Source organism: Oryza brachyantha, chromosome 10, assembly GCF_000231095.2.
Source record: "Oryza brachyantha chromosome 10, ObraRS2, whole genome shotgun sequence".
In the NCBI taxonomy this organism is placed as follows: Eukaryota; Viridiplantae; Streptophyta; class Magnoliopsida; order Poales; family Poaceae; genus Oryza; species Oryza brachyantha.
Window position 1 is genome coordinate 4927689 of NC_023172.2, and position 10514 is coordinate 4938202.

At 40.6% G+C, this 10514-nt stretch overlaps 1 protein-coding gene across 3 annotated transcripts; it reads left to right on the forward strand.

Moving 5' to 3' along the window:
- The first annotated feature begins 2338 nt into the window (after positions 1 to 2338).
- LOC102711293 (ubiquitin-fold modifier-conjugating enzyme 1) lies at positions 2339 to 6961 on the forward strand. 3 transcript variants are annotated; one of them, XM_015841966.2, is made up of 4 exons: positions 2339 to 2555; positions 3323 to 3398; positions 5674 to 6234; positions 6344 to 6961. In XM_015841966.2, exons 3-4 carry the CDS (start codon positions 5902 to 5904, stop codon positions 6563 to 6565), a joined length of 555 nt encoding a protein of 184 aa, XP_015697452.2. In that variant the 5' UTR covers positions 2339 to 2555; positions 3323 to 3398; positions 5674 to 5901; the 3' UTR covers positions 6566 to 6961. The 3 variants fall into 3 exon arrangements, with proteins under 3 accessions (XP_015697452.2, XP_015697451.2, XP_006661679.2); XM_015841965.2 differs by having other exon boundaries at positions 2339 to 2488; XM_006661616.3 differs by having other exon boundaries at positions 2339 to 3398.
- The last annotated feature ends 3553 nt before the right edge of the window (positions 6962 to 10514 follow it).

Consider the following 10514-nt stretch of genomic DNA (forward strand, 5'->3'; position numbering starts at 1 on the left):
CCAATCGATCGCTATCGAGCCGATCAGTAACAAAATATCCAGCCGATCGGATGTTGGTATAGTAGAAGTTAGCCGATAGGCTTAACGATCGGCCATTTAAAGCTTGGATCGGCTGGGAATCCAATACGAATATACTTGAATAATAATTAAATAAACAGTGAATACTTTCCTACGATCGGCTAAAACTAATTTGCATGTAATCCTCATAAGCCGATACAACACAAATAACTACCGATCTAGATAAATAAAGTCGATTGGTGTAAACATAATGCAGTAAAGCAATCGGCTACTCTATGATATAAATATAATGAACATGTAGATCGGCAAAGATCATCGGCTATAAACAACTGACGATCAATCAAGATCTATAAAATATCTAGCCTAACTTACTGGGAATAATCTTAGAAGATTGGACCAAACCAAGACAGTCCAAGTTTACGCCTAGCAATATTAGACTAGATACTAAATAGATTTAGATCGCTATCAAGCCGATGGGCCGATGAATGATAACTTATCAGCTGGTACTCCGATAAAATAATAAGGAAGATACAACAACATGATATAAATTATTTGATAAATGCAATCTAATAGATCGAACTGAACCAAGATAATACGAGATTGAATATGTCAAATGACAAATATCAAATTGACGTAAATTACTCAAAGTGGTCGACCAAATCAACCCAAGATACAAGAGTAATAAGCTAAAACTGATACGATAACTAGCAACCTCATTACCAGATTAGAAGAACGAACTAAACCCAGACCATTCTAATCTAGCCGATACGATTACCTTGGCCAGAGTAACGTAGAATTTACCTCTCTGCCAGAGATAGAGACGATGCAGCCCCGCGTCAGGTGCCAAGTTCCACCGGTGATGAAATCTCGATGAGGAGGGTGGCGATGCACCAAGAGTAATTGATCTATATTATGTAGAAGTAGATTAGATGATTTACAATAACCCCGGGCATACAATGTTATACCCACAGTGGATACGAGTCCATGTCTGAACATGACACATAACTCCTAATAGATAAAAAGAAATAACAAATGAGTCTTATTTGGACTCTAACTCTAATCCCTATGGGATACGACACTGTTTTCTAATAGATAAAAAGAAATAACAAGCTCCGATTGGACTCTAACTCCCTTAGAGATAAAGGAAAAATCCTAAACCATCTCTAATTAATAATAAAATTATACCGCTATGCCTTGGTCTTAATGATTACCTGTTGGATTTGAACTCTTCTTGATAAAATTTTTATATGTTATTGCACCTTTCCTTATCTGAATTTAATAAGAAATTTTACCAAATTTTGATGTTAAAAAAATGTTCGCATGAAACGAAAATACATCTATGTTTGTGCATCAGTCCGAAAGACACCATCCTACCGACTCTTATATTGATGTGACTATCATGAGATGAGACTGAAATTTTTGCAATTTCTTCACCTAAAAGAAATATGGTTCGCAATTCTAATGCCTAATCAAATATATGTTGTGTAGAAACAATGTATAATACAAGATATAATTTTCTTTTCTTTATTCCTTTAATTACTTTTCACATCATCATTTATCTAAACTAATATAAAAAGCAGTTTATTCTTTCTTAGGTACACACATTCTTAGATACACACAGAAAAGTGTACATAGATGTTTCCTAACCGTTCGATCTATCCATCTAACGCTACACGTTCTAAGTTGGATTATCTAAACTAATATAAAAAAACAATTTATTCTTTCTTAGGTACACACGTAAAAGTGTCCACAGATGTTTTCTAACCGTCCGATCATTCCATCTCACGCTCCACGTTCTAAGTTGGATTATCTAAACTAATATAAAAAAACAGTTTATTCTTTCTTAGGTACCCACATAAAAGTGTCCACAGATGTTTCCTAACCGTCCGATCTAGCCATCTAACGCTCCACGTTCTAAGTTGGATTAACCTTCTAATTAAGCCCTGCAATTAAGAGCCCACGATGACGGATCGCACCCACGCGCCCCCTGCCCCTCACCGCGCCCGCCGTCGCCGCGCCTCAGCCCGCCGTCGCCGCCGCTCCCTCGGCCCGCTGTCACCGCCGCGCCTCCCCGTCGGTTCCCGCCCCTCAGCCCCCCGTCACCGCCGCCGCTCCCGATCTCTCCCCCCTCGGTCGCCGCCCCTCAGCCCCCGTCGTCGCCGCCGCCGCTCCCGATCTCTCCCCCTCGGTCGCCGCCCCTCAGTCCCCCCGTCGCCGCCGCCGCTCCCGATCTCTCCCCCCTCGGTCACCGCCCCTCAGCCCCCCGTCGCCGCCGCCGCTCCCGATCTCTCTCCCCTCGGTCGCCGCCCCTCAGCACCCCGTCGCCGCCCCTCAGCACGCCGTCGCCGCCGCCGCTCCCGATCTCTCCCTCTCCCGGCGCCCTCCATCGCGCCTCCTTGCGTCCCTCTTCCTCGCCGGCAGTCGTGGCCCTCTCTCTTGCCGGGAAGACGAGAGAGGGCCGAAGGGTGAGGTCGGGAAGACGAGCTGTTGTTTCTGTTGATTAAAGATGCTTCATTACCCCCAATAGACCTGATGCTGTATGCAGTTGCTATCTAGAATAAACCCTCATATTCGTATTATTTCCAGATCAAGATTGCCACCCATATTGTTATCTTGACATTTTGGAGCCATTATGTTTCTTATATTTAGCACCAATATATATCTGGAGGTTTTCTCAATTAATTAGTAGAGTATGGCTCATGATTTTGCATATCCAGTAATTTCACTTAATCTGAGAGAATTTTGGAGATAGAAAAGAGAATGTTTCCTTGCTGAATGTCCTATCATGATACAATTGTTCTTTGACATGAAAAGTAGGGCTATGGGCTAAGAAATTTTGACTCTGAAGAAATATGTTTTGGATAAAGCAGGAAACCACACGTATTATATTTTAGCTTCCTCATTTGGCATCCATTCTAGATTTCCTGTTTCTAGATAATCTTAAGATCACCTTTTACAGGATAAATTTGATCGATGTCCATATAAATGTCTACAAACGCTATCGAGAACTACTATAGAGTTTACATTAGTGTTGTTTTATCTAGAATCAACAGGAGCAAATTTTATATAGTGGTTGCTATCCTATAATTATATTGGATATCATATACTAATCTTTTATGTGGCCTGTGACTGCTGGTAGGTACAATTAGTTTAATTACATCCACCATTGAATAATACTTTTTTGTCTGACATTAAGCAGTTGATCATCTGTTTGTGTATTCCAAATTCATTATAGTAGTTATCCAGACCAGTTCTGTTGGATTGTTTTACCGCCACAATCTAATCTTCTTTGTTTTGCTTTCAGTCAAAGGTTACAAAGCAGGTCGTGGAAATAGTCGTGATCACCTTACTTTCTGCGGAATTGGTATTGGCTGGTTTCTGTAAGTGATCATTGCTTTGCTCTTCCATTTCTTATTGTAGAAACACCACCTTTCGTATTGGCTGGTTTTCTAGATATTTTTACATAAACTTGCTATTTCTCTTGAATCAAGTCGTGGTTAGGAGTTTGCTAATGATGTGACAATAAGAAGAATCAATTAGTTGTGTACTGCTGTTCTGGTTCTGAAACAGTTACAAATATAGCTTGAACCTGAGGCCTGCTTGTCTTTTTTTTGCCGGATCTGAGGCCTGCTTGTTTTTTTTTGCCGGATCTGAGGCCTGCTTCTGTTAACATCTACAGGTCACTTGTAGCTTGTGTCCCTGGATAAACATGAAATTCATCACCGTATTTTGTGACTATCCTCAATCCCTCTCATTGGCCTCTCCCTGGCCTTTTTATCCACTAGACCACTACTATCTCATTAACCTCTGAAAGGTTCCTCACAGCACCAACCATGGAATATACAATATACTAATTTCAATATTCTTGTTTTTGCACCACTTTCTTATGTCTGTTCCATGGCGATCTTAAAAACTGGAGGAGGAATTAGCCATCTAGCCAACTATGGGCTATGACTACAATAAAGGCATTGAAATCAACAATGCATAACACTTGAACCCATGTAGGCCAGAGCTTAAAAAAAGGTGAAACACACATATAACCATTAATATATATGATGATAGTAGCTCAAACTATATGCGTATAATTGATTGAAAGAACATTATAGCTAGAGCAGTTATTTTCTTCCTCATTAAAAATGTTTAATTTGCATTTTCTGCTAGATCAATGTTAATTATAACGTGTTTGTTAGATTCCTACAACTTTTCCTTATGGCATATCCTTTTTACAATTTGGCGTATTACTTTTTATATCACGTATATTGTGAGGAAATAATTGCAATATAAATTACTGGGGATAAGAACTACTCCCTCCATTTCATAATGTAATATGTTTGACTTTTTTTCGAGCAATGTTTGATCATTTGCCTTATTCAAAAAACTATGGAAATATCATTTATTTTTCTTGTAACTTAATTTATTGTCAAAAGAACTTTAAGCACGACTTATTATTTTTTATATTTGTACTAAATTTTTGAATAAAACGAATGGTCAAAAGTTGCAACCAAAAAGTCAAATATCTTACATTATGAAACGGAGGTTACATTATGAAACGGAGGCAGTAGAAGCTTGCAGCTGATTTAATAAGTCACATGATCAGATGATCCCCACCTACACAACCATCACTTATAACTCAAAGTGCACAGCTAGGTAAGATTATATGTTTATGAATTATGATGTATATTTGTGATGCAAATCCAAGTTCAGCAATTAGTTTTACTTGAACAGAAAATTGATTTTGAAATGTATATTGTGATGGATTGTGCTAGCATGTGAGATGCCATGGGCACATATTCTGACGGTGCAGGCTATGGCTCCGGTGATAGCTACATCCATGCCCACATCAAGGCATGCGCCATGCTGAGAGCGTACTGCTCCTCCATTACCACCTTCCAAAATGTTGCCGTTGTCCAATTAGGATGTCTAATTTCTTCCTTCTCTCTTTAATTTTCTTCGGCTTATGGACACATGACAATTTTCTATTTTACTGGTAAGAAAAAACTCAACTAGAGAGTAATGTATAGTCAGGTAATTGTTTACCAATTTTATATTGTTGTTTCTATTGTAGATTCAACATATGGTCTTTAGCATTACCCCTTTCAATCTATCTTATGCATTTTTCAAAGTTTGTTCAACCTCAGTCCGGAGGAAGCAGAGATTGGTCTTGGCCTTGTATTTGCCCGATGTTTTTTTATTATCTGCCAGCTTCTTTTTGAGCAACACAATCTGTGGTGGGGATGCTCTAGCCTACTTACCATAACATCGACAATTTAATTAAAAAGTGAAAAAATCCATGTCAGTTACTCTGATGGGAGGGTATATGTTGCATACTTGTGTTTATTATTTGGCTTGACATACTAACAATGTTACGATTTTATAAAAGATACAGTGAATGACATACCCTCACTTATAAATTTTACTACTTTATTTAGTGTGTGATGAAATCAGATATTGATGGTTTCATATAAGATTTAAGGATTCGTAGCAACACACGGGCATCTTACTGGTGGTTGGTAAATAATTGTGTATTTTTTTGTGAAACTAAAGGTATAACTTTAGATGGCAATGCGATTATTTTACAATATTATATTTTTGCAACGTGGATTCCACGTGCAAGCTTACTAGTCCTATATAATAACTCATCTAATTTCATTACAGCACCAACAAGTTTAATCTCGTTTCTCCTCTTCGTCGTACTGTCTTCATCGCAAACCGTTGATTTGATTTCGACGAAACCCTTCACTCAAGGGAAGAGATCGAGCCGTCGGTCCGTCCGTGTGAGAAGCAAGCAGACCTGACCGGAGCAATCACGTTCCGCATCACTACCAATCAGATCCAACTCACGAGAAGGGCCCAAGGAGCGGAGAACCAGCGGCAGCGGCGGCGATGGAGGGGTGGGACAGGGGGACGAAGAGCGTGGTGGGTGAGATCCCGCTGCTGTCGACGCGGGCGGGGCCCCGGGATGGCGAGGCATGGCGGCAGCGGCTCAAGGAGGAGTACCGCGCGCTCATCGCCTACACGTCGGTGAACAAGTCCAAGGACAACGACTGGTTCCGCATCTCCGCCGCCAACCCGGAGGGCACCCGCTGGGAGGGCTCCTGCTGGTACGTCCACAACCTCCGCCGCTACGAGTTCCCCCTCCAGTTCGACATCCCCGTCGCCTACCCCCAGGTCGCCCCCGAGATCGAGCTCCCCACCCTCGACGGCAAGACCCACAAGGTTTCTAGTCCCCCTGATGATTCCATAGGTTTTTGTGGTTGTTAGATTCTTGGACTATGAAATTAACAACTGTTGTTGTTGTTGCTGGTGATGGTGTGGATTGATGCAGATGTACCGTGGGGGAAAGATTTGCCTCACCGTGCACTTCAAGCCGCTGTGGGCGAAGAACTGCCCAAGGTTCGGGATCGCGCACGCTCTGTGCCTCGGCCTCGCGCCGTGGCTGGCAGCGGAGGTGCCGATCCTGGTCGATTCGGGCATGGTTAAGCACAAGGACGATGAGGCGGCTCCGGCCGATGCAGCGGCAGCGTCTGGATCTGCCGCTGCTTCGTAGTTGTAAGAAGTGCTGTGTCATGGGGTTTGCTATCGGGGTTGGAAATCCACCCTGTCTTGAACTAATAAGAACAACACCTATACATCGTTGATGCACTCATTGCTGGTTGAGGATACAGTTGTTGACTAATTGATGTGCATGATACAATCGAACAAAGAAGATAACAGCTGATTCATTTATCATGCAAGATACAGCTTTTTGAATTCTCTCTCCCAAATCAAATATGCTGCAGGATAACATACAGTGTGTAGTTATAATTATAGGTGTGTTCCTTTAAACATGATAACTATGGTTTACGGTAGGTTATTGTAAACTGTTAATAGGTTTTTGATATGACCATTATAACAATCCACTAACCTCCCTCCCTGTCTCAATCTCTCTCAGCTATGATTCATGACAACGACAATATTCTGTCTGCATGTTTTCTATTGAAGTATGAAGAAAAATAGTGTCATTTGTTACCTATGCTGCCAGATCAACTAATCTAATTTATGGCCTTATATCTGCTTAGTGCTCTATCCACATGCTGGGAATACTACGAGTCGACCTGAAGCATCAGTTTGTTTAAGTGTTTAGATGTTTGAATCAGTAATGTTACAATTCAAACTTGTGTGTTCAGTGCTGGTGTTGTCTGGTTATATAGTATTAACTTATTTAGTCAGCTGGGGTTTTAGGTATTTAAGGAGTGCAAAGTAATTGTGTTCCCTTGATGCCTGTTGCACATTGTTTGTTGTATTTGTTGCATCTTGCATGTAGACTTGATATCCTTTTGTTATTGGTACAGTAAAAGAGGTCTATTTTTTCTGGATTGGCAACAGGTTTTTTATACGCCTATTCTCAGAATCTGCTCTTATCAGGCACAATATGCAAATCACTACATCTATATTTTCATGAACTGCCGGTGAGAAGTAGCAGAACTTAGAGAAGTTGTCTTGTTCTTCACTTTTTCTCATCCTGATATAAATTTGCCAAATACAATATTTGATGTACTCCTATTTCTTATAATTTCCTTTGCATAAACAAGTTTGAAACGCAATACATCTTTATAACTATATTGATGTTAGCAGTGAGTTGGCACATACTATATTTAGTGGAGCAAAATTGATTATGAACTAGAACGGTAACATAATTCATTCCTTTAGGGGCATTTCGCACATTGAAATTTCTCTTGAATGCTTCTATGAAGTTTCAATGATTAGTTTGAACGAATTTCTCTTAATGATATGTTATAGCAATTTACGTAGTAGTTCAGCATATGGATTCTGATGCTCCATTTTGTTCAGGGGCTTCATAGAGTTTTTGTATCAGCAAATCCAAACTCCTTATTTACTATAATCATAGATGTGTTCTTTTTAATGATGAAACATGTTTTCTATTTATGGCTAACTGAAGATTATTTGTAAACTGCTAGTAGGTTTCTGACAGACCATTAGAAAAGAAAATTCCACTGATATCTCTTTGCGTATGAGTTCTGACAAGTCACAGCTACAATATTCTGAGCATACTTTTCTTGGCATGTCTTACATGTTCTGTTGCATTCTTTTTCTTTGGCTTGCACATATCATAATTCATTTATCTGGGGCACTTCATGTTGACATTTGTGTTTAATGCTTTTATGAAGTTCTAACACTTTCTCTCGAAATAATCTCTTGTAAGGATAAGCCTGAACTTATTTGAGAGGCTAAGTTTAAATCTTCGTAGGAGCAAATTTCATATTGGGTTATTTGAAAAAGTAAGCTCTCTATTTGTACTAAGTTTCCAATTTAAAAAAAGAGTATATATCGGATGGATATAGAGGCCGGCTAAAAAATACCTCTATAAAAAAAAATAAAAGAACAACTTATAGTTTGACATGAATTCAGATGCTCTTCCATTATGTTTTGGAGGCTTCATAAAGTCTCCTAGAACAGTATAAAAAAATTCTGTATTAATCTCATTCAAATTCTCGTTAGAATTGTTCTTAATATTGCTGCAACATGCACATATATTGTTTCAGTGTTGCTACTTTTTTTATCAATTTATTTCCATTTCTAACATTCAGTTAAGTGGCAACAAATCGAGAAGAGTATCAATTTTTTTGAGCGATCACTAATTTCACACCGAAGGCCTACCGCTCACATATCTTTTGAAACCTCTTAGTTCTCTCTCTATTTCACAATGTTATAATTAATTTTGCATTTATGTGCAGTATACTATAAAAATTTTATTACCTGGGCCGCGTTAATTTTTATCACTATTCTGAACAATTTTACTACAAACGCATCAATTCGAATGGCCCAAAACATCGCAATGCATTGTGCAAGTTAAATTGAATTATCAAATTGGATAGATTTTGAAGTGTTTAAACGGTGCAAATGTGCCACACTGGCAATATATTTATTCCTTTTTTGGGACCATGGGGCTCTTCTATGGAGACCATGAGTAGGGCTGTCACATAAAAAAAAAAACCTCAAAGCTCGCGAGCTACTTGCGTTCGGCTTGTGTCTGACTCAATTTGAGCTCGGCTCAAGCTCCTAATGAGTTGAGCCCGAGCTTGATCCGAAGTTGACCTTCTCACATATTTATCTATATATACTATTTTTGTTTTTTATTGATAAAATAACAGATTAAGTATAAATGATTATATGTTTAAATGATAAACTAATATATGTTTGTGTTATATATTAATTTTAAATCTTATTTTCATTTTATTTAACATGGGTTACTTAAAATTATTGCTTTTATAAAAAATATTAACAAAAGATAATATATCATATATTCTAGACGAGCTCGAGCCGAGGTTACATAAGAGCTAAAAGGTTTGATAGGCTTGATTAGAGCTCAGCTCGAGTTGTTGTTGAGCTCAAGCCTAAACAAGCTGACTCGCTCAAGCTTTGCTCGTTGACAGCCCGCCCAACCATGATGCTCAGACCAACCAGTGCAGCTCGCTTGCACTATCCACGTCACCCAACGCCTATCACATATGCTCCCTTGGTCCTCAACCTAGTATATGATTAGCATGATTTGAAATATCGTTTTTTGGCGAGAAACCTCGAGGCAACAATATGACGACAATGGCAAAAAACCACAATTGATGTCAACACCTAAAGCACAGGTTTCTACGGTGTTGAGATCATATTTAAACTTTTTATTTGCCGGAATGACCGAAGGAGGTCATTCGATGTATTAAGATAGGAAGAAAAGTTACAAGATGTTTTATATCGACAACTGGTTGTCGAGTAAGGATGTGTACCGAGCACACGCGCCCGAACCATGTACCAACCATTCAAACACACACCACAGAGAGGAAAGCCAAGCGCTGACGCCCATCGCTATGCGAGACCGATCGCTACCGAGCTAACGTCACCACTACACCACGAAGACTCTAAAACGACACCCTCAGAAGGGTCGCGACGCCAAAAGACGCCGTCGTCATCCGTCCAAAGACTGGACAAGGTTTTCACTCAGAGCTTCTTGCTGAGAGAGGAGAGATACCTCAACAGTGCCCTTAGGAGGGTTACTACGCCCGAAGACGAAGTCACTGTTGGCCCAAAGAATTGGGCTAAGCTTTCGCTTGGAACCCCCTACCACCGCGGTATGTCGCCCAATCCGAGACCACCAACTAAACATCGGCGACACATGGCTTCCGCCATACCCGATCGACGCCCCTCAGTCGATCGGCTTCATCGAACCACCACAGGACCTCTCCGTTCCACCACCCGTCGACCTCCTTGCCAGATCTGGCTGAAGGAGAACCCGGGATTGGACGACATTCCTTCAGCAGCCTAGGCTTCCCCCGCTGCAAGCCTCCGCCTCAACCCAACCTAGAAACTCCCCGCAGAGAAGGGTAGGAGCTCCGGAGAAGGTGAGGGTGCTGACCGACAACGAGGAAGGCGACCCACCGCCGCCAGCTCCCTTTGCACAACCCTCTGGACGCCGGAGACGTTGCCGCTCTGGCTCCGGCGCGCCG

Excerpts from the sequence above, each read along its gene's own strand:
- LOC102711293 (XM_006661616.3), top strand. The coding sequence starts at position 5,902 with ATGGAGGGGTGGGACAGGGGGACGAAGAGCGTGGTGGGTGAGATCCCG. Across the intron at positions 6,235-6,343 it reads TCGACGGCAAGACCCACAAG|ATGTACCGTGGGGGAAAGAT; the intron begins GTTTCTAGTCCC and ends GGATTGATGCAG.